Consider the following 23,903-nt stretch of genomic DNA (forward strand, 5'->3'; position numbering starts at 1 on the left):
TCCTTCTCTGGAATTATTTATATAGGATAAATTTCTAGTGGTGGAATTTATCAATGGATTGAAATGTCTGAACTTTTTAAGACTCTAGAATGGCATGGAAATCAGCCCTTCTATAAAGACAACTGTATATATAAGGGTTAGAAAAAGTCTCAACAGACTGAAACGGAATGTTTAGCTGGACAAACATGGAGACTCCTTTCCAAAAGACTTTTTGAAATTTACCAGCCTGTGATTTCAAGGTCTACTTTTCTTGTTCCTGTTTAATATCAAGAGATCTCATACCTCTTATCTGATTATCACGAAGTAGGGTATTAGATGGTAGTCACATTAAAAATAAAAAACCTGTGAGTTTTATGCAGTTAGGTTCCTGGGGTGTCCCCAGCCTTCAACTAGTATTTTTTCTTCCTTCCTGCATTGCTATTTTTACTTAATTCTGAGTCCGTTATCTCTTATACTCACAATTTTGTAAAATCTGGGTGGGATCTAGGGAGCAAGAGGGACCTGAGGATATATGCATGCACAGTGGTTAAAACTCCAATTTATTTTCTTGATCTCTTCTTAACTTCCCCTCCACTGTCAGGGAAATCAATGGTTAAGCTCAGTTCTTGAGCTTCCAGTTTATTATGTCAGGTAGGGATACAATTGTAGTATGTTTATTATCTATATAGCCTCTATTTTATTCCTCCTTATCTCTTATACTTTTTCATATATGATCCCATTAAAATTGTGTCTTGTTTCTTTGTCCCTAAATTAGATTAACTTGCTATAGATCCTTTACAGTCCAAGAAAGGAGCTCCATCTCTGATTAGTTCATTTTAAACTAAGAATATGTTTATGGTCCCTCTTTTGTATAATTTGGAATTAGTAAACCGCTGATAAACCAGTATTGTAGTTTTCCCTTAATACATCCTGGGACTTTTGCTGTCTTGGAACAGCTAAGGGCAAATCTGGAAAACTTTTATGCTGGCCAGATGGAATCATCTATGGGAAGATGAGGCTTATATAAGACAGGTGAAATCCTTGACTTTGTCCCAAAGCTATACCAGGAAGATACTATAAATCCACAATAAGGACCTCAAGAGAAGACTTCTCAGGCACCTATAAAAAGTCCCTATAAGCAAACCCTTGGCAATTTAGAAATACAGATCGTGATCCCTCCCCTAGGTCATTCTGAGGAAAGTGTAACTGGACTGAAAAAAAATCCTGGCCTATAAAAACCCACATTGAAAGGAGATTAAAGGAATAGATTTTAACTGTTATTCTGTGGAATTATTAGGAAATAAAATGCTCCCAGGGAAAAACACTTCCAGCCAATGTTTGGTCTGTTCAGCACTTAGAAATTATCTTTGGTGTGCAAATAATAGGCTTGAAATTGCTAATGAATTCTCCCCCAGACTGTCCCTCCCACTGAGGCTTTATGTCACCATCTAATGAGTTAAGTTGTGAAAAACCCCAATTTTCCTTTAATGTGGTTTTTGAAAGATAAATGCTAGGCACTTTCCAAGATTACACTCCACCTTGCCTCTTAAGATGCACAGGTGTGGGCTTCCCTGGTGGCGCAGTGGCTGAGAGTCCGCCTGCCGATGCAGGAAACACGGGTTCGTGCCCCGGTCCGGGAAGATCCCACATGCCGCGGAGCGGCTAGGCCTGTGAGCCATGGCCGCTGTGCTCCGCAACAGGAGAGGCCACAACAGTGAGAGGCCCGCGTAAAGCAAAGAAAAAAAAAAGAAGAAGAAGATGCACAGGTGGCAGTATGCCTTTCCTCATGCAATACTCATAATAGAACCAAAACTTTAGAGGGAAAAGTACCCATCTCAGGAAACTTGGAAAGACTGTGAGAGTTAAAATATTGCCTATCAGGGAGACAAAGCAAGCTTGGGTCACAGGTTTAATTTGACAAAGAAAAAAAAACATAACAGGGCACCTCTATTGCATAATGAATAGAACAAAAGTTTCCAGTCACTTCTTCATTGTCCACTCCCATCTCAGCAATATCACTGCACTTGTTAAGCTCAACCTCCTGCCAAATGGACCCACTCCTTACAGAGTAGGATGATGATGGAAAATAGCATTTGGAGTAGAAATAAATAGCAGATAATAATCCATAATTGTTTTTAATCTTGTGGATGAGTCACCTTCAATTTATTTCCAAATTTCTTTTGTCATCAGCTGTTCACTTCTTTACTTTGAAAATCACCAGATTAACACTGCCAAAGGCAGGTAGGAAATGATCCATGAGGACAATTCAGAGGGATCACATGGGTGAGTGGCTGAGAAACTGGGAACAAAACAATCCTCAGGAAAGGCTCTATTTTGTCCCAGCAAAGGCACCAATGTGTGAACCTAATTCACACTTTCATTATTCCAATCAGGTTATTTATTTTTTTTGAGGTATGCGGGTTTCTCACTGCCGTGGCCTCTCCCATTGCGGAGCACAGGCTCCGGATGCGCAGGCTCAGCAGCCATGGCTCACGGGCCCAGTTGCCCCGCGGCATGCGGGATCCTCCCGGACCGGGGCACGAACCCATGTCCCCTGCATCGGCAGGTGGACTCTCAACCACTGCGCCACCAGGGAAGCCCAGGTTATTTTTATATCAGTATAATTTTAGAATAAGACTTGGTGGAGGATTATTTATTTCCTGAGAAGTTCTGTCCATCACTTTGCACAGAAGATATTCAAGTAGGTCTAACTCCAAAATTCATTTCAAACCAAGAAATTATATTCCTTTTACCTCTCCTTTTTAATACATGTCTTCTGTATCCCCTAAACTTTCTTTCTGAACAAGGAATTTTAAAGCAGAATGGCCAAAAAGACATCCTAACATCATAATCATAAGAAATGTGATCTATTTAGATGTGGACTGTCTAAACCTGGGTGAATTTCCTTTGCCCATCAATCTTTCAGGGTCTTTAGATCCCCTGTAAAGTGTAAGCTTGCTGTTTTGTCTCTATTTGACTTGTCTTCTTTAAGCTGATTGAATTCTTAAACCCATTTAGCCTTTAGCTCCTACTCAGGGTTGGAAGTAAGAGATTGGAGTCCAGATGTTCTCCCTGGGAACTAGGTCCAAGTCACAGCTCAGTAATTACAGACAGAATTAAGATGGAGGTTTTGGACTGTCCCTAACCTCCTCTTAAAAACACAAAGCTGAAAAATCACATTAGTAGCCATTTATTTATGTCAGAGGACCATTTCCCAACTGAAATTTACTCTTCACACTTGCCTCAGATTATGCCTATATAGGTAGTAAAGTAGAAAAGCGAAAATACCATCCAAATCTTTCAGGACAAATATTGTTTTCTTTTGAAATCTCTAGATAACTGAAACAAAGTGTTCTGGCTGTCTAGATGCTATTTTTCCCTCTGCTTTGATTTTGTAAGCATGATATAAATGTCTGCAACCAGGGAACTTTCAAATGAGTGAGTGGTGCTAACCTGGTGTTCAATGGATAGTAGAGAACTGTTGTCTTCGGAGGTTTTGGTTTAGTTAATAAACTTGCAAATGAATCAAGATATTCTGGCCTAGCCTCAACCTTTCTAAAACATGCAGATTAAATGTCAGTTTGTGACAAGTGTCCACATGCTCAGTCATGCTAGATGATGGAACTGTGTAGGGGGTGGTGAGAGGGAAAGTTTGTCACAGCTCCTTCTGGAAAGCCTCCCCACTCCCCACATTCCACATTAGCTGAAGTGAGTGAGCATCAACTCCTGACGGATACGGTCAGCCTCTAGGTCCAAGGACTCCATGTGATCATACTCTTCCTCAGGAGGCTGTTCCATGGGTCCTGTCCCTGGAGAGGACCAGACATCCATCCCATGCTCCAGGGAGATGTTGTGGAGGACACAGCAGGCCAAGATGATGTGGCTGGACTTCTCCGGTGAGTACTGCAGTGCCCCCTTGGATCCATCCAGGCAGCGGAATCGGGAGCAGAGGGTTCGGAAAGTCTTCTCAATCACGCTGTGAGTTGCAGAATGGGCCATATTATAGCGATATTCGGCTGGAGTTTCAGGAATGTGAAGTGGGGTCATAAGCCAGGTGCGGAGAAAGAAGGAACTGTCACCTGTGGGGAAGGCCCAAAGACATCACAGATGTTTATAACTGGAATACAAACAAAAAGGAAAATCCAGGAGCATGTACAGAGAATGGACAAGAAAATGCAACAGCTTCCAGAGCCAAAGCACACCAGGGAAATGAAGAGGGAAATGCTGTGGTAAAGAGCCCACAGCTAGTCAGGAGCAGGAAGACTAGAGTGAGTCTTGGCTGGGAATACCCTTGGCTAAAACCAACAGAGAAAAAAGCTGACCCGGCTAAAGAAAGCTAAGTCTGAAAGAATGTAGGACAGAGGTGAAGGCACTGGAGGAAATGAAATTCCTGGATTTTCTTTTTTTGGCTGCGATGCACTGCTTGCGGGATCCTAGTTCCCTGACCAGGGATCGAACCCGGGCTCCCGGCAGTGGAAGCGCGGAGTCCCAACCACTGCACCTCCAGGGAATTCCAGGATTTTCTGAATTCAGAGATATTATTCTTTAATAAAAAGTTAATACGGCTTCCCTGGTGGCGCAGTGGTTAAGAATCCGCCTGGCAATGCAGCGGACAAGGGTTCAAGCCCTGGTCCGGGAAGTTCCCACACGCCACGGAGCAACGAAGCCTGTGCGCCACAACTACTGAGCCTGCACTCTAGAGCCCGCGAGCCACAATTACGGACGCCCGCGTGCCTAGAGCCCGTGCTCCGCAACAAGAGAAGCCACTGCAATGAGAAGCCCACGCACCGCAATGAAGAGTAGCCCCCACTCGCCGCAACTAGAGAAAGCATGCACGCAGCAAGGAAGACCTAACGCAGCCAAAAATAAATATTTAAATTTAAAAAAAAGGTTAGTACGGGCTTCCCTGGTGGCGCAGGGGTTGGGAGTCCGTCTGCCGATGCAGGGGACACGGGTTCGTGCCCCGGTCTGGGAAGATCCCACATGCCGCGGAGCGGCTGGGCCCGTGAGCCATGACCCCGGAGCCTGTGCTCCGCAGCGATGAGGGGCCCACGTACCGCAAAATAAATAAATAAATAAATAAAGGTTAGTAGAAACTATCACATAGCGAGCCAATCTTCAAAATCTCTAAAGAGCAAGAGTGCAAGAGAGAAAAAGAGAATTCTGCCAGGAGACCTCAAAACACTTGTGAAGAAAAATCTCTGACTTTACCATTAAAATGTCAGGTCTGAAAGCACTACCTAGGAATTTCAGAGTATTTCATAGACAATAATCATTCATTCTCCCAGTGCTAAGAAGAATAAGAGAAAATTCCCAGCAGAGATGAGAACTCAGGTGTTCTGCCTTCCTAGATATTACCTTCATTAGAACCATGCCTTTGTAATAGAGGAACAGGTAGAATTTCACATTAACAAGGAGACCATAAATATAACGATGCAAATAGTAATAGGGATAAAGAAATAAAATCAGAAGTCAATTAAAATAATATACACAAGGCATTTCCCTTAAGTGACTTCTTTATGGAATAATCCTGGGAAGTGCTAAAACCAAAACAAAACTGGGGTGCAATGTCCCATTACAAGAGTACAATGTTTCTATAACGTTTAATTGTCCTGACTCACTAAATCTGGAAGATGAAATGTCTCAGAGGAACAACCCCTTAGAAATTTGAGACAAATAGACCTGAGGAATACCAACTTGTATAGTTGCTGTGTTCCTCACCCACCATCAATTTCAGTAAATAGTTATGGATTGTTCAGAGAGTGCTAGGCACTGTTCCAAACATATAGCACTCCTTTCTTTTAGGAGCTTACATTTCTTTTTCTTCTTTTTTTTGGCCACACCATGTGGCTTGTGGGATCTTAGTTCCCTGACCAGGGATTGAATCCCGGCCCGTGGCAGTGAAAGAGCCAAGTATTAACTACTGGGTCGCCAGGGAATTCCCCATGGGTTAACTTTATTTTATTTTATTTTTAAAATAAATTTATTTATTTATTTTTGGCTGCTACTCTTCGTTGCAGTGCATGGGCTTCTCACTGCAGTGGCTTCTCTTGTTGCAGAGCACACGCTCTAGGCATGCGGGCTTCAGTAGTTGTGGCACGTGGGCTCAGTAGTTGTGGTACATGGGCTTAGTTGCTCCGCAGCATGTGGGATCTTCCCGGACCAGGGCTCGAACCCATGTCCCCTGTGTCGGCAGGCGGATTCTTAACCACTGTGCCACCAGGGAAGTCCCAACTTTATTTTAAATGCAATTTTTTAAATTTAAAAAATTACTGAGGCTCCCACAGTATGGCCGGCGACATTAGCCAGCGCTCGCTCTACTCTCTCTAACGGGGAAACAGCGGACTACAAGAGACTGAGCTGTATCTGCCTCTATTTCCAACAGACTCACGTTCAACTTTCGCTCAGACACACACACACAAAAAGCCGGGAAAATTTTATTAACCTATTTTTTAAAAAAGTTAATATAAAATTATAGCCAAAAAGGAACCTGAACTTTAGTAACACAGCTGGAACAATCCGCAGCGGTGGCGGCAGCGGTGGGAGAAGAGATTTAATTTAGTTGATTTTCTGTGGTTGTTGGTTGTTTGCTAGTCTCACAGTGATGGAAGCTGCACATTTTGTCGAAGGGACCGAGAAGCTGCTAGAGGTTTGGTTCTCCAGGCAGCAACCCGATGCAAACCAAGGATCTGGGGATCTTCACACCATCCCAAGATCCGAGTGGGACATACTTTTGAAGGATGTGCAATGTTCAATCATAAGTATGACAAAAACTGACAAGCAGGAAGCTTATGTACTCAGTGAGAGTAGCATGTTTGTCTCCAAGAGACGTTTCATTTTGAAGACATGTGGTACCACCCTCTTGCTGAAAGCACTGGTTCCCCTGTTGAAACTTGCTAGGGATTACAGTGGGTTTGACTCAATTCAAAGCTTCTTTTACTCTCGTAAGAATTTCATGAAGCCTTCTCACCAAGGGTACCCACACTGGAATTTCCAGGAAGAAATAGAGTTTCTTAATGCAATTTTCCCAAATGGAGCAGCATATTGTATGGGACGTATGAATTCTGATTGTTGGTACTTGTATACTTTGGATTTCCCAGAGAGTCGGGTAATCAATCAGCCAGATCAAACCCTGGAAATTCTGATGAGTGAGCTTGATCCAGCAGTTATGGACCAGTTCTACATGAAAGATGGTGTTACTGCAAAGGATGTCACTCGTGAGAGTGGAATTCGTGAACTGATACCAGGTTCTGTCATTGATGCCACACTGTTCAATCCTTGTGGGTATTCAATGAATGGAATGAAACTGGATGGAACTTATTGGACTATTCACATCACTCCAGAACCAGAATTTTCTTATGTTAGCTTTGAAACAAACTTAAGTCAGACCTCCTATGATGACCTGATCAGGAAAGTTGTGGAAGTCTTCAAGCCAGGAAAATTTGTGACCACCCTGTTTGTAAATCAGAGTTCTAAATGTCACACAGTGCTTTCTTCACCCCAGAAGATTGAAGGTTTTAAACGTCTTGATTGCCAGAGCACTATGTTCAATTATTATAATTTTGTTTTTACCAGTTTTGCTAAGAAGCAGCAACAGCAGAGTTGATTAAGAAAAATGAAGAAAAAGTGCAAAAAGAGAACACACATAGAAGAAGGTGGTGGCTGGTTTTTAGATATTGATACCAAGGGCCATGCTTTCCATAACTGCCACCTTGTAGCTGCAGAAAGCCCTAGATGTGATGACAGTGTAATCATTTTGAATTGTACGCATTATTATATCAAGGAGTTAGATATCTTGCATGAATGCTCTCTTCTGTGTTTAGGTATCCTATGCCACTCTTGCTGTGAAATTGAAGTGCACGTAGAAAAAACCTTTTACTATATGAAACTTTACAACACTTGTGAAAACAACACAATCTGGTTTATGCACAGTGTAATATTTCTCCAGGTATCATCCAAAATTCCCCACAGACAAGGCTTTCGTCTTCATTAGGTGTTGGCCTCAGCCTAGCCATCTGGGACTGTTCTATTAAATTGCTACCAGGATTTTGCATCCAGTTACCTCCACTTTCTAGAACATATTCTCTACTAATGTTATTGAAATCAATTTCTACTTCATACAGATGTTTTTGCAGCACCAATCAAAGTTCTTCTTCCACAAGTTGAGTCCTCTATGAAAATGACTGCAGTTATCCATTTTGTGTATTACTATCTCACTGCTTCCTATACTTGTGTGACTTGGATTCATTCCTCACCATGGTGTCTCCCTCCCAACCACACCCCCTCCATAAAGCAATACACTGTTACACTGTGGGTTTACACTAACCTTATACCCTAGAGGGGGAACGGGGGTGGGGGTGGACCCTGGGCTTAATTTTCTTTTAAGGTCAAGGGAGTTTGGCCTTTTTCGTTAACCATGAGCTCTTTTGGAATAAGATGGTGTTGATTAGCGAAGAAGGTGTAGATTGATACTAGGGAATATTGGCAGAACTGTATGGAAACTGTGTCCCCCATTAGAGATTAGCTTCTCATGGGTACCATGTCTTTATTAACTTGTTAAGTAGTAGTATAAAAAATTATCACTAAATTTGTTAGCAAGGATATTTAAGATATAGGTTGTGTTGGATTCAACAAGATAAGTCAGCTCAGATGATTCACCTCAACTTTTACTTTCATAGCCATTTCCACTAATTTCTATTAATGATATGCCATAAACTTTCGTTCAAAGCAAAAAAAAATTACTGAGATATTCACATATAACACTGTATTAGTTTTAGGTATACTGGATTAACTTTAAATATCTGAGATGGCTCACAAAATTTTCAAATTGTATATTTAGCTGGCTTTTTACCTCCTAAGTACAACCTATTTTAATTGAACTCATCCCTACTAAATACTGAATTTTAGAAACTGATGTTGTAAATAATAATGAAAATAATATCTATGACTTGTCCAATCCCAACTCCACTAGGCAGATACTACTGACCTCATTTTACATGTGAGAAAATAAAAATAAACATCACCCATCCTTTGATATGTTAGGCACAGGAAGAGGAAGGAGCTAGTCACTAAATGCTAATAATGTCAGACTCAAAGTCACTAAAACAATGGTATAATGCTGTAAAAGAGAATAAGAAAAACATTTAAGATGACTACCAAAACAAAGAGATTCTAGATATTTGTTAAACGTCTCTTAAGAAACAGTATGAGCCTTAATTGGGAAGACATACAAGACAAGCTAGTTAATGTAGACCTCTTATAAAATGCTCCATCATCATTAACTGGTTATAATCCAAGCACCACTGGAAGACAGACACTCAGGAGGGGATTAGGATCAGAATTCCTAAACAGACTACAATTGCTTACATGATCAGTCATCCACGAGACATTCTGGCAGATCTTACCCAAAGCTGCTTAACAAGACTAGGCCAAGAGCTGAAGAAATAACTCAGGCTGAATTGTTTGTAGGAGCAGGTACATTTAGAGAAGAGGAATTAGGTGATGCCCTCTGAAGGGGCATACGAGAATGAGGACATGAAGGGATGACAGCCAAGATGAAAATATGCTAAACAAACAAACCAAAAAAAAAAAAAAGAACAAGGGGGAATCACAGCTAGTTCTAGGTTTGGCAAATCTAGTAACACTCTACAAATCTGATGGTGTTCTTAAGATACAATCAACCATCTTCTTTTTTTTTTTTTTTTTTTTGGCTGAGTTGGATTTTCGTTGCTGCGCGCAGGCTTTCTCTATTTGCGGTGAGCGGGAGCTACTCTTCGTTGCGGTACGTGGGCTTCCCATTGCGGTGACTTCTCTTTGCGGAGCATGGGCTCTAGGCGTGTAGGCTTCAGTAGTTGCAGCATGCAGGCTCGGTAGTTGTGGCTCACGGGCTCTAGAGCGCAGGCTCAGTGGTTGTGGTGCTCGGGCTTAGTTGCTCCGTGGCATGTGGGATCTTCCCGGGCCAGGGCTTGAACCCATGTCCCCTGCATTGGCAGGCGGATTCTTAACCACTGCGCCACCAGGGAAGTCCCACAATCAACCATCTTATCTCCCTCTCTCTTTTAACATCTTGTCAGTCCTTATAATCCTGCCAGTCTTCCCTACACATCCAGACTAACGTTTTCCAAACATCTGTTCATTACAAATCATCTAGGACACGTGTTAAAAATGATGTCCAGATTCTTTTCTTGAAGATTCTCATTCCTGAAGTTTGAAGTGGGGCCCAGAAGTGTACATCTTAAGTAAATTTCCCAGATAACTTGTCATCTGGAAAATTTGTGAAACACTATACTAGTTAAGGGGTCTTGAAACTAGTTTGCCTTTTACGGCTCATGGAGGATTTCCAGGGGGTCTGTGTTAGAACCAACAGTACTAAGGCAGTCAAATTCCACATCATCAGCTTCTGTGGGTATACTTTCCCGGCATCATTAGTGCCTAGCATGTGGCCTGGTACCGAAACTGGCCTTAGTAAACATTTGTTAAATGTCGTTGCAATATTCATCTCTTCCACTTCCACTCTTTTTGTAAAGAGGGGAATCAGAAAAATAAATAAAAATTCGTCCGAGTTTTTACTTATTTTCAGCTATGTCCTGTAAACAACAAACTACCTTAAAGTCATAATTCCAACTGAATCTGGGGTCCCAAGGGGTGAAGGAAAAGAAAATCAGTAATTCATACATGACCTTGAAGTCCTAACAAAAGGATCGTTTGCCAAATAGAGTAACTCCTCACATGATCCAGTTTAAAACATAAACACAAATGACACAGATGTTCTGTGCTTAATTTCCTATTCGGTGAAAATGTTGATATTAGTGTTTAACGCCTTAAGAGTTTTTATAAGGATTAAGTGAGATAATCCAATGCAAAGTGCTTACAAGATTGCCTGACAAATTCTAAGTGCTCAATCATTTTTAGCTGGCTTTATTTTTTTTTAAATGAGAAACCATGTGTTTTAAGTTTATTTATTTATTTATTTATTGGCTGCATTGGGTCTTCGTTGCTGTTTGCGAGCTCTCTCCAGTTGCGGCGAGCGGGGGCTACTCTTCACTGCAGTGTGCGGGTTTCTCATTGCAGTGGCTTCTCTTGCTGTGGGCTCTAGGCGCATGGGCTTCAGTAGTTGTGGCACGTGGGCTCAGTAGTTGTGGCTCGTGGTCTCTAGACTGCAGGCTCAGTAGTTGTGGCATATGGGTTTAATTGCTCCACAGCATGTGGGATCTTCCCAGACCAGGGCTCAAACCCGTGTCCCCTGCATTGGCAGGCGGATTCTTAACCACTGCGCCACCAGGGAAGTCCCCTTAGCTGGCTTTAGAGTTAGGGTACCAAAGTGATTTCACAAGAAATCAGCTTGGAACCCAAGTACTTCCCCAGCGTGGCAGAAGTAGTTGGATGAGACACTTGCAAAGTCTTCCCTTCACTTCTTGGCTTGAGTTGTATGAAAATGGAATTTGAAAGTTCAGAGTAGGCAAAAGGTGGGATTAAGACAAAGTTCCAGTAGGGTAACAAGAAGGTGGGGCGCTGACAACAGTGTGTAGAAGCAACAACTGAAGAAAATCAGTTAAGTTCCAAGATGTTACCCATGGTACCCTGGCAGCTCTAAACCAATCAGTGTGAGCAGTCTCTTCTCCTCACTTGGCACAGTGGGCAGGGGTGGGAGGGTTTTTTTTTTTTTGGCTGCCTCTGTGGCGTGTGGGATCTTAGTTCCCCGACTAGGGATCAAACCTGTGCCCCCTGCAGTGGAAGCGTGCAGTTTTAACCACTGGACCGCCAGGGAAGTCCCAAGGGGAGGTTTTTCTTTAACTGCCAGTCAGCACATTAAAGAGAAAAATTCCTGAGTGTTTATTACATGTAAAACACTGTGTTATGAGCATGTGCAGTGCAGACATGATTAGTGGCCTTAAAGAGAGGTCTTCCAATCCTTCATTGCCTTCATCTCCCACATAACATGTTGTGTAGAAGATAACCCTTGTCCTATTGCTCACATAGAAGGGTGCTTTAAAAAAAAAATGACAACAAAAAAGAAAGCTGCCAGGCTCGAGGGTTTTATCACTGTTAACTAACTGTATTCCTCCCAGCTCTACAGTCACATCGGTTTGCACTGCTCAGTACTGAATAGGTTCTTGTCCTACTCAGATCATTAAGCCAGGCTTTCCGAGGGCACTCAGGCAAACTGATCTATGAAGTGAGTTTCCATAAGAACTGTATACATGCACTGTCTACTACCATTTTCATATAGATATCATGGTGACAGTCACCAATGGCAAAAATAATACATTTGCACAATACTTTAGAGTGAACTTTCATATATATTCCCTAATCCTAACAATAGGTATTACTGCCCTTAGCATTATTTTCACCATTTTACAGATGATAAAAATTAAGGCTCAACTGTATGGATGTACTATATTTAACCAGATCTGCATTGGTAAGTATCTTGGCTATATTTAAGAGGAATGCTTTTGTAGGGTTGTTGTTGCTATTGTTGTTTGTGAGTACAAAACACTGCTGCGATGCAAATGCTTGTAATTTTGTTTTACATATTTCTGAACATGTACCTCCAAGAAGAGCTGGGTCAAATTGTATGTTTTTAAATGTTAACAAGTGTCCTTTAAATGTTGATTTAAAAAAATTAAGGCTGGGGATTTCCCTGGTGGTCCAGTGGTTAAGACTCTACCTTCTAACGCAGAGGGTGCAGGTTACATCCCTGGTCAGGGAGCTAAGATCTCACATGCCTCGAGGCCAAAAACCCAAAACATGAAACAGAGGCAATACTGTAACAAATTCAATAAAGACTTAAAAAAAAAAAAAGACATTACTTCTGTTTCAGTCCTCCTTAAAAAAAAAAAAATTGAAGTTTTAGCCACAGCAATCAGAGAAGAAAAGGAAATAAAAGGAATCCAAATTGGAAAAGAAGAAGTAAAGCTGTCACTGTTTGCAGATGACATGATACTATACATAGAGAATCCTAAAGATGCTACCAGAAAACTACTAGAGCTAATCAATGAATTTGGTAAAGTAGCAGGATACAAAATTAATGTACAGAAATCTCTGGCATTCCTGTACACTAATGATGAAAAATCTGAAAATGAAATCAAGAAAACACTCCCATTTACCATTGCAACAAAAAGAATAAAATATCTAGGAATAAACCTACCTAAGGAGACAAAAGACCTGTATGCAGAAAATTATAAGACACTGATGAAAGAAATTAAAGATGATACAAATAGATGGAGAGATATACCATGCTCCTGGATTGGAAGAATCAATATTGTGAAAATGACTCTACTACCCAAAGCAATCTACAGATTCAATGCAATCCCTATCAAACTACCACTGGCATTTTTCACAGAACTAGAACAAAAAATTTCACAATTTGTTTGGAAACACAAAAGACCCCGAATAGCCAAAGCAATCTTGAGAACGAAAAACGGAGCTGGAGGAATCAGGCTCCCTGACTTCAGACTATACTACAAAGCTACAGTAATCAAGACAGTGTGGTACTGGCATAAAAACAGAAAGATAGATCAGTGGATCAGGATAGAAAGCCCAGAGATAAACCCACGCACATATGGCCAACTTATCTTTGATAAAGGAGCCAGGAATGTACAGTGGAGAAAGGACAGCCTCTTCAATAAGTGGTGCTGGGAAAACTGGACAGGGACATGTAAAAGTTTGAGATTAGATCATTCCCTAACACCATACACAAAAATAAGCTCAAAATGGATTAAAGACCTAAATGTAAGGCCAGAAACTATCAAACTCTTAGAGGAAAACATAGGTAGAACACTCTATGACATAAATCACAGCAAGATCCTTTTGGACCCACCTCCTAGAGAAATGGAAATAAAAACAAAGATAAACAAATGGGACCTAATGAAACTTCAAAGCTTTTGCACAGCAAAGGAAACCATAAACAAGACCAAAAGACAACCCTCAGAATGGGAGAAAATATTTGCAAATGAAGCAACTGACAAAGGATTAATCTCCAAAATTTATAAACAGCTCATGCAGCTCAATAGCAAAAAAACAAACAACCCAATCCAAAAATGGGCAGAAGACTTAAATAGGCATTTCTCCAAAGAAGATATACAGACTGCCAACAAACACATGAAAGAATGCTCAACATCATTCATCATTAGAGAAATGCAAATCAAAACTACAATGAGATATCATCTCACACCAGTCAGAATGGCCATCATCAAGAAATCTAGAAACAATAAATGCTGGAGAGGGTGTGGAGAAAAGGGAACACTCTTGCACTGCTGGTGGGAATGTGAATTGGTACAGCCACTATGGAGAACAGTATGGAGGTTCCTTAAAAAACTACAAATAGAACTACCATATGACCCAGCAATCCCACTACTAGGCATATACCCTGAGAAAACCATAATTCAAAAAGAGACATGTACCAAAATGTTCATTGCAGCTCTATTCACAATAGCCCGGAGCTGGAAACAACCTAAGTGTCCATCATCGGATGAATGGATAAAGAAGATGTGGCACATATATACAATGGAATATTACTCAGCCATAAAAAGAAACGAAACTGAGCTATTTGTAATGAGGTGGATAGACCTAGAGTCTGTCACACAGAGTGAAGTAAGTCAGAAAGAGAAAGACAAATACCGTATGCTAACACATATATATGGAATTAAAAAAAAATGTCATCAAGAACCTAGGGGTAAAACGGGAATAAAGACACAGACCTACTTGAGAATGGACTTGAGGATATGGGGAGGGGGGAAGGGTAAGCTGTGACAAAGCGAAAGAGAGGCATGGACATATATACACTACCAAACGTAAGGTAGATAGATAGTGGGAAGCAGCCGCAGAGCACAGGGAGATCAGCTCGGTGCTTTGTGACCGCCTGGAGGGGTGGGATGGGGAGGGTGGGAGGGAGGGAGATGCATGAGGGAAGGGACGTGGGAACAGATGTATATGTATGACTGATTCACTTTGTTATAAAGCAGAAACTAATAAAAAATATATATATAAAAAAATAAAAAGATAAAAAAATAAAATTAAAAAATTAAAAAAAAATTAAGGCTCAGAGAGTTCTCATCTGAGGTCGTGTTTAAAACAGAACAGGACTGAGTCTCAGGTCTATAGACCCCTATATTTCATTATACTCTGCCCAAACTTTTTTCTATAGTTACCAAAATGAAGCATTTACACCTGCAGACTTACCAAGCAGCCAGCTCTCTTTGTGCATCCCAGCTTCAAACTGACTGCTGAGAGAAGACTGCTGTAGCACAGCACAGTCCTGGAGGCTCCCCGGCCAGTTTGTCTCCACAGTCATCAGTGCCCCTCTGATGTCACACACCATGAGGCAGTTTAAAGAATGAAGACCTTTGCGGTTCACATAGGAAAGGTCTTCAGCATTTGGTGCCTTGATTGCCACATGGATACAGTCCACCACCCCTATGACCCCTGGCATCCCTGCCAACCCATAGAATTCATCCTTCAGAGCCTGCACGGAGGCTTCATCAGCTGGAAAGCGGATGAACTGCGAAGCTCTTTCCACAAGCGCTTCGGTGACATTGGCAACACATCGACTCATAGATGCCTGACTGATTCCAATAGCATCTCCCATCCGAGTCTGGAAGGAACCTGAGGTATAGAAGCCCAGTGCTGCAAGGATCTGTGTCTCTGGGCTAATAGCCCTGGATCTCTGGGTAGGTCTAGAAAGACTCGCCCCCAAGAGTTCCACCAAGTAGTAAATGAACTGTCGAGGAAACCCATACGTGGACATCAAGTATTCATCTGTTACATCATCCAGCTTAAAGCGGTCCAATGTGCGGTGACCTCGGCCATATAGCAAGAGGTCACAGTCAAGTACTGTTATTGGTATAGCCATGGTACATGTAACTGTTGTCTCTCCTTCCCTCTGCTACTTTTCCTGAACTCTTCCCTCTGAAGATGTTGGTGCAAGAAGGTATTTAAGGAAGTGTCAGAATTCAACAGCTAACCATCATTTAAATGGCTCTGGCATTTATAATCTTCTCTCTGTAAAGGTTAAAGAAAAAAACAAAAAACGTTAGAAACGTACCAAAGATTTTAAAGTGATTCAGGGGCTTCCCTGGCGGTCCAGTGGCTAAGACTTCTCCTTCCAAGGCAGGGGGTGCGGGTTTGATCCCTGGTGGAGGAGCTAAGATCCAACATGCCTTGCGGCCAAAAAACCAAAAACATTAAAAAAAAACAACAACACCCAGAAGTAGTATTATAACAAATTCAATAAAGACCTTAAAAATCATCCACATCAAAAAAAAAAGCGATTCAAAGGCTACAACAGATCCTTTTCTCAAATTTCCGTTTTGTTCAAAAGGTGCTATAACTGTAATTCGGTTTTGTTCCACTAACTCATGGCAAAATACAACAGGCTTGCTTTGGTTTGAAGGAGAATGGGGGCTGACTTTTGGTGGCTCATTTAATGCCTGGCATTTGCACTGGGAAGAACAAAAGATGAATGGAAGTGATGGCATAATTATCCACAAAGTAAAAGAGATCTGCTCCTAACTATACAGGCCACGAAGCAGCTGACGTAAGTCACAGCTACCCAGGACAGGGATTAGTCACGGCAGGATTCATTACCCAAAGCCCTCTGGCTCCACCTGATAAGTAAGGGGTAAGAGACGGGGGCGGGGAGGGAGGAGTGTCGTTGTTCAAACTAGTCTAACAAGGGATGAAGGGGCAAAAAACCGCCCACGACCCAGGCTGGTAGACGGAGATTCTGTGTTGTAACAAAAGCCTTTCCCCTCACCCCAAGAAATCCAAATCATGAGGCTGAGGGCAAGCAAGCAGGGAAGACCAGACAGGTTGGAAGGAAGGCGCAAAAGAAGAGGCTGGGAGAGCTAGGGCTGAGAAGACACTCCACCTCCAAGGCTTTTAAAAAGATGTCTTAGAAATGGATACGGAAGTGTGACTGCCCCGGCCACTCAAAGTCAGCCGAGGCCGCTCACCCACCTCTCGGCGGCTGCCAGATTACCAGCCGCACTTCCCACCCACCCAGCCGGGTCCGGCCCTCCTCCGGAACCGGCGGCCGAGCACAAGCCGCCACGGCGCTCTGTGTAGGCACCGCCCTCCCGCGTCACCGCCCGCCCCAAGTCGCGTCCTCACTGCAGCTGCCGCCGCGACCTGCGATTCGCCGGCGCACATTCCACACACGGCCCAAAGGTTCACGCTCTTTCAAAGACCGCCTCTTTACGCCTTTGTTTTCTGAGACGCTTGAAGAGATTGGTGAATCAGACTTACATGGTAAGGAAACCAGTTTTTATGGGAACGTCAAAGAGGGAAGAGATTAAGTAGGTCATCCACACTGTGCCGAAAGGGCGGCTGAGGTTAGATAGCTGTATTTCCCCCATAGCCCTCTTCCTCCCACCGCCGTCACCGAAGCGGATGAAAACAAACAGTAACGATGGCGGCGCCGGGAAGCGACCGGCTGCTGGGCTGAAGGCAGGAGTGATCACTTGAGCTGTGAGGGAAGCCCTGAAGAGCGCCTGTAGACGTGAGTGCGACAACTCGCGCAGTCTTGGGAACGAAACTCCCGGGGTCTGCGAGCCACGAGGCTCCTGAGGCGTGAGGTATTATCTGCGACCCGTGCTGTCAATGCAGCTCCGGAGCGCGGAGCTCTCAGCCAAGAGGCGCAGCTGGCCGGCCCCAGGCCCCGGCCTCCGTAATGAGAGCCCCGAGCCACTCTCTGTGTCGCAGCTTCACAGGTACTAACTTTAGAGGGGATACCCCCGGATCTCTCAGCGCCCCCGGGTGGGAGGCTGTGGACCTGCGGCCTGCGGCCTGTCGGGTACGTCCTGGTGAAGCCGAAGCCTACTAGCTGTAGGTCAGTCCCCTAAGCTTTCTTTGGGAAGTCAGGTTACTTACTGTAGGCTTCATTGGCCCTTGATCATTCCCAGTCCTTACAGAGATGCCCAGAGCTTTCGACTCTGCTTTCTCAGCTCTTTGGGTTAAGTCGTAAGGCTTTTTGGAAGGAATTTGTGGGCCCATAACTCTGTGGTTGGGTACCAGTATGAATGAGATAGGTTTTCATTCAATGAAGATTTGTTGAGTGCCAACTATGTACTCCGCGTGTAGGTGAGGGTGACTTGACTAGTGCAAAAAGGGACCCAAGGTTCACGACTCTCTTACTGGCAGTGGAATGACCTGTGGAAACCTGCGATCCATTCTCATTAAGTAAATCTCTGGGTAAGTGGCTAAGCACCTTCTTGGATTCATCACTAACTCATCTCAGTTTTCACTTTCTCAGTCAGTTATTTACCAAGTTTTTCTGGTCAGTTCAGTGTAGCGTTTCACTTTTAGTATTCCTTCCTCTCTGGCCATCCCACAGCCAGAGAGAGAGGGGTGGAGGGCGGGGGAATGGATGTGAATGAACGAATATTTAAAGAACAAAAGTGCCTATTTTTTCATTACACTTACTTTAAAAGTCATCTCCTAAGGTGGTAGAATTTATTGAACACCTTCAATGGGAGATGTGCAATAATAAGAAACAACAGATCCTTTCTTTACACTAAATTAACTCCAGGTTATTGTGTGTTGTTTTATGTGTTAGTCCTTTCATGTGTCGATATTGTGACTCCAATTAAATTATATGTTTTTGTTTGTTTCTTTCAACTCCATTTTTCAGCCGAGCAGAAGTCTTGTAAGTGCTTGTGGAAGGGAATCCTGAGTTAATATTTTTCATACCCAGGGGATGATGAATAAGTGATGAAGCAAATGTCATATGTATTGATCTGTATAGTAAAATGCATGTAGTTAATTCTCCCACTGTTTTCAAATTGTACCCCTTTGGGTCGGAAGTTAAGACGGCTATGGCAACTTTCGAGATTTACATTTCATAAAAATTGCTATTTCTTTACTTACACCTAACAGTTCTTATAATTTGTATTTTTTTCCCCTCAAGTGTAAACTGCAGATCAAAAACTGCAGATCTTCAGCTACTAAATACTCCAAATTATATTGTTTTATTTAAGGACTAAAAATCAGCTGGACACAATTCAGTCCTACCCTATACACGTACTGGAATTGTACTGTATGGAGGTGGGGGCAAGAAATCTCTTTTTTTCCATTGTCTTTCCTGCTTGCATCCACTCAGCTGCATCAGCTTATGACCTCCATGACTCAGAGCAGGGTGTCCATAGCCTAAATGCAAAAAGAAGCCTAAGACATTAACATTGAGCTTCCAAAGACATGAGTCCTACTACATGAGTGAGTTTTCAAAGATAATTTTGACTAATCAGAAAGGGCAACCACTATAGAACTTATTGCTGTCACTTGATAAGGTTCATTACCAAAGCTCTGCAATTACATTTTGTTCCATTGGGAGTGGAAGTTATTTATTTTGGAATTTTTATCTGGAGGGAACTTATTTAATCTTAGTAATGCTTGGAAATCCATAAAACTTTTACTTTTTAAACACTTTTTACATTATTATAGAAGAGATGAAAATGACATTCATAACACTATGGTTGGAGCACTGCATTCCTCACTCTATGACCCTTTATTATTCAACTTAAGGTTTTTGTTGTTTTTATTTATTTAAAAAAATACTTATTTATGGGACTTCCCTGGTGACGCAGTGGTTAAGAATTCGCCTGCCAATGCAGGGGACATGGGTTTGATCTGTGGTCCGGGAAGATACCACATGCCGCGGAGCAACTAAGCCCATGCGTCACAACTAGTGAGCCTGTGCTCTAGAGCCCATGAGCCACAACTACTGAGCCTGCATGCTGCAACTACTGAAGCCCTCATGCCTAGAGCCTGTGCTCCGCAACAAGAGAAGCCACTGCAGTGAGAAGCCTGTGCACCGCAATGAAGAGTAGCTCCTGCTCACCACAACAAGAGATAGACCACGCGTAGCAACAAAGACCCAACACAGCCAAAAATAAATATTAAAAATTAAAAAAAAATTTATTTATTTGGCTGCGCTGGGTATTAGCTGCAGCATGCAGGATCTTCATTGCCGCGTGCAGGATCTTCTTTGCGGCACCCCGGATCTTTAGTTGTGGCATGCAGGCTCTTAGTTGCAGCATTCACGATCTAGTTCCCTGACCAGGGATCGAACCCAGGCCCCCTGCATTGGGAGCGAGGAGTCTTAACCAGTGGACCACCAGGGAAGTCCCTGGTTTTATTTTTTAATGGAAGAAAAGTATAGAAACTCACTGAGTAAGAAATGCAGGCTATTCAGCTAATATTTGAACTACTATATTGCTTAAGATTTTTTTGGCTTGTATGTTGACTTTAGAGTCTTAAAATATGTATACTTTACTAAAAGTTTATTCTTGGAAAAAGCTTGCCTAAACTTTATGTGTGGATAATTTAGAAGTAATTTCCAACTTGGGGTGTTGAGTTGAGTAAAATAAATTTCCATAGGGCCTCATTTTTTCATGCATGGATTTAATAGAAGAGAGGGTCCTTGCCTCCTCTTTGTCAAATTGTGGAGAGCAGTAAAAACTGCAGGTAGTCCCTGACAGGATATAGGCAGTGTATGCAAAGGGAGAATGCAGAGGAGGCTAACTAGAAACCTCTATGACCAAGGGGAAAAAGAAACTTTTCTTGGAAATTCCTCAAAGTCCAGTGGTTAAGACTCCACGCTTCCACCGCAGAGGGTCACGGGTTTGATCCCTGGTCAGGGAACTATGATCCCGCATGCCGAGTGGTGCACGCCACCCCCCCAAAAAAACAAAAAAACAACAACTTGAAGTTTGGGTTTTAAATCTTAAAATGATTTAAAATCCTTAAAGGGATGTAAAATTAGTTTGAATCTTTAAAAAGATTTTAAATCCCTTAAGAGGATGTAAAATTAATTTTAAATAATTGTTTTTAACTGTAGAGTAAATGTGAGCCAGTTTGTTAGAGAAGGCCTCTAAATACCAGTATAGGTGGCACAAGAAATTTGTTTTTGCCCTGGTGGTGTCCCCCATATGCCCTTGGTTACAAGAGAAGGGAGAAGATAGTGAATCACCACTACATAGAAAAACAGCTCAATTAACATGCCCAGTCTGTCAATAGTATCTTAGTAAAAATAAAGGTAAATAAAGAATGTATAGAAGTGATAACCCAGTATTCTTATTTTGGAAAATACTGTTTTCACTCTTGACTTTTGATTCATACAAATATGAAAGAAATAGAGTTAAAAATCATATTATTCTTTCAAGGATTTCCAGGGTGGTTTGTCGCCACCCTCACATTCCTCCTGTATTGCCCAGAGCTATTATGTCATTAGGAGAGATTATGTAGAGAAATACTTGTAGAGGTTTAAATGCCCTGTTTTAAATATAAGCTTAAGGGTGTTTTTATGCTTTAATCTATTTCTGTTGGAATTTTCAAGAAATCAGATATTGGCATTATGTATTCTTTAGACTGGTTTTTAAATTGTTCCTTAGTTAATCAAACACAGCTTTTTGTCTTTTATCTTTATTCCCACTTCCCATTTTCTTTTGGTTTACTTTACTTTCTGGTTTCTTAAATTGAATACTTACTTGAGATTTTTTTTAATTATAAAGACTATAAATTTTCCTCTGAATTCTTCTTTTGCTGTGTCTCATTTGTTGTCAAATATTCTTCATTTTGTTAATTTCTAGATCATTTGTAACTCGTTTTTATTTCAGTGTTGATTATAAAAAGCTTCCTAGTGTATACACGGTTAACTTTTTATTATATGTTTCTAGTTTATTGGATTATGGGCAATAACATCTTGGAAAAAAAAATTTTTAATGGTCAAGAACATGATCAGTTTGTGGTGTCCCTTGAACCTAAGAGAATAATGTGAAAGGTAGAGTTAGATAACCAAGAGCTTTATTGAGGATCTCATATGTGGCAAGTACTCTTTACAGGAACTATCTCATTTAATCCTCACCACAACCCTATGAGAAAGGAATCTGAAGTACAGAAAGATTGAGTGACTCGCACTATATGCCACCATATCTCTCTCTCTCTCTCTCTCTCTCTCTATATATATATATATATATATATGAATGACTTGTTTTTATTATTCAGATCCTCAAAAATTTTTTATATCTACTTGATATATCAAAGAGGTATGTTGAATCTTCAGGTATAGTTTTGGTTTTATCAAGCTCTCCTAGTATCTCTAGGAATTTTTGCTTTATGTATTTTATTGCTATATTGCTTATATGTAAAGGTTTATGGCTATCATATTTTCAGAGATTATCATTACTGAATGTCCCTTTTAATCTCATTTCATCACTTCTGGTCTGGAATTGTCATAAATATTGACACTTCTGCTTTCTTTTTCTTTTTTTTAATGTATTTATTTTATTTATTTTATTTTTGGCTGTGTTGGGTCTTCATTGCACGTGGGCTTTCTTTAGTTGCTGCGAGCGGGGGCTACTCTTCATTGCAGTGAGCGGGCTTCTCACTGCGGTGGCTTCTCTTGTTGCGGAGCACAGGCGCTATGCGCACAGGCTTCAGCAGTTGTGGCACGTGGGCTTCAGTATTTGTGGCTCGCGGGCTCGAGAGAGCAGGCTCAGCAGTTGTGGTGCACGGGCTTAGCTGCTCCGCGGCATGCGGGATCTTCCCGGACCAGGGCTCGACCCCGTGTCCCCTGTATTGGCAGGCGGATTCTTAACCACTGCGCCACCAGGGAAGGCCCTGCTTTATTTTTCTTTTCTTTCTTTTCTCTTCCTCTTTCCGCCCCCCTCCCAAGTGAGTGTATCTCTGCTTCCTTCTTTATTTTCAGACTTTCTTTGTAACTCTTTTGGTAGAAGACTATTTCAGTTGTTTAAACTTTTCCATTCTGTTTCTCATTTGTCTACAAAGAACTTTATAAATGGAAAAAAAGATCTTTATGATTTACTAATTCTGATGCCTAGAAAGTGGGGAAATTACAGTTTTGTTCTCTTTACCCTTGAACTTGTACCTAACTGGGTTTTTTTTCGGGGGGGGTTGTTTTATGGCTGCACCACCCAACTTTCGGGATCTCAGTTCCTGATTAGGGATGGAACCCGTGCCCCGTGCAGCGGAATCGCAGAGTCCTAACCATTGGACCGCCGGGAACTCCCTTAACTTTTTTCTTATTAACTGTTCCTGATTTGCCATACTGAGCTTTTAAGCCTGAATCCAGAACATTTAAAAACTGTTAAATATTGGAAAGCATAATTATTTTTTCAGTAATTGATGTTAATCAACTTTCCCCAGTTTTAGGGGCTGGAGATATTATCTGGGGTCATTTTTGTATAATCTCTTGCCAAATTATTCAGTTGTTTCTTTGAAATTATTTGCTCTTTCCTTCCTTTATTGACTGCCCCACCTTAATCCAGTGCTATCACCAACTCTCATCTGGATTACTGAAATGGCTTCCTAGCTGGTCTTCCTGCCTCTAGTCCCTTTATTTCATCTCCCCCTCTCTATATTCAGATTAATGTCCCTAAATTTTTACCTATAGAAGAATCTGCATTGACTCCCTACTGTAATCTACTGTTAGTCTCTTTTGCTCACTTTTATGTTTCCCTACTAATCTGGCTGGATCATACTTACTTACTTTTTATACATTTTTGTTCTCTGTCCAAATTCTCAATTTTGTGCTTCATTTAATTGAACATATTAAGCATAGTAATTTTAAGGTCTGTGTCTGATAACTGTTAATATGTTTCTAATATCTTTTGGATTTTGATAATTTGTGTTTGTCTCCTTGAGTGCCTGGTTTACTTTAACATGTGCCAGAAATTGTATATGAAAAATTATAGAGATAATTTATGGGTTAGGACAACATTATTTTCTTCCAGGGAGAAATTACCTGTGTTTCTGGCAGAGGCTAAGGGCAGACCTTATTCTACACTGTTGAAGCTGAGTGATGTGTAGAATTTTTCATAATAAAAACTTTTTAAAATTAGCTTGAAGTCATACAAATTACAACTACATTTGTTTTCTGAGAGAAGAACTATCCATTGTTTTTGTAAATA

At 41.5% G+C, this 23,903-nt stretch overlaps 3 protein-coding genes across 12 annotated transcripts in view; 2 read left to right on the forward strand and 1 right to left on the reverse strand.

Moving 5' to 3' along the window:
• Positions 1 to 1,836: 1,836 nt before the first annotated feature.
• On the reverse strand, positions 1,837 to 17,124 carry HARBI1 (harbinger transposase derived 1). Of its 3 annotated transcripts, none has more exons than XM_081239760.1 (3): positions 17,089 to 17,124; positions 15,160 to 15,978; positions 1,837 to 4,058 (listed from the first exon to the last, which is right to left on the reverse strand). In XM_081239760.1, exons 2-3 carry the CDS (start codon positions 15,827 to 15,829, stop codon positions 3,679 to 3,681), a joined length of 1,050 nt encoding a protein of 349 aa, XP_081095886.1. In that variant the 5' UTR covers positions 15,830 to 15,978; positions 17,089 to 17,124; the 3' UTR covers positions 1,837 to 3,678. The 3 variants fall into 3 exon arrangements, with proteins under 3 accessions (XP_081095886.1, XP_081095884.1, XP_081095885.1); XM_081239758.1 differs by lacking the exon at positions 17,089 to 17,124 and adding an exon at positions 16,936 to 17,066; XM_081239759.1 differs by lacking the exon at positions 17,089 to 17,124 and having other exon boundaries at positions 15,160 to 16,279.
• LOC308620633 (S-adenosylmethionine decarboxylase proenzyme-like) lies at positions 6,569 to 7,662 on the forward strand. Its single transcript, XM_081240431.1, has one exon. It carries the CDS (start codon positions 6,584 to 6,586, stop codon positions 7,583 to 7,585), a length of 1,002 nt encoding a protein of 333 aa, XP_081096557.1. The 5' UTR covers positions 6,569 to 6,583; the 3' UTR covers positions 7,586 to 7,662.
• A 15-nt stretch (positions 17,125 to 17,139) lies between the features above and the next one.
• The window catches only part of ATG13 (autophagy related 13), a 47,752-nt gene continuing 40,988 nt past the window's right edge, over positions 17,140 to 23,903 (forward strand). Inside the window, exons 1-3 of one of the 8 annotated variants that reach the window (XM_081239751.1) lie at positions 17,144 to 17,226; positions 17,336 to 17,687; positions 18,058 to 18,168. The gene's annotated coding sequence lies outside the window, so the exon portion shown is untranslated. The other 7 variants (XM_081239757.1, XM_081239750.1, XM_081239753.1 and 4 more) reach the window with 7 other exon arrangements.

The sequence above is a fragment of the Mesoplodon bidens genome (assembly GCF_964165515.1).
Source record: "Mesoplodon bidens genome assembly, chromosome: 7".
In the NCBI taxonomy this organism is placed as follows: Eukaryota; Metazoa; Chordata; class Mammalia; order Artiodactyla; family Ziphiidae; genus Mesoplodon; species Mesoplodon bidens.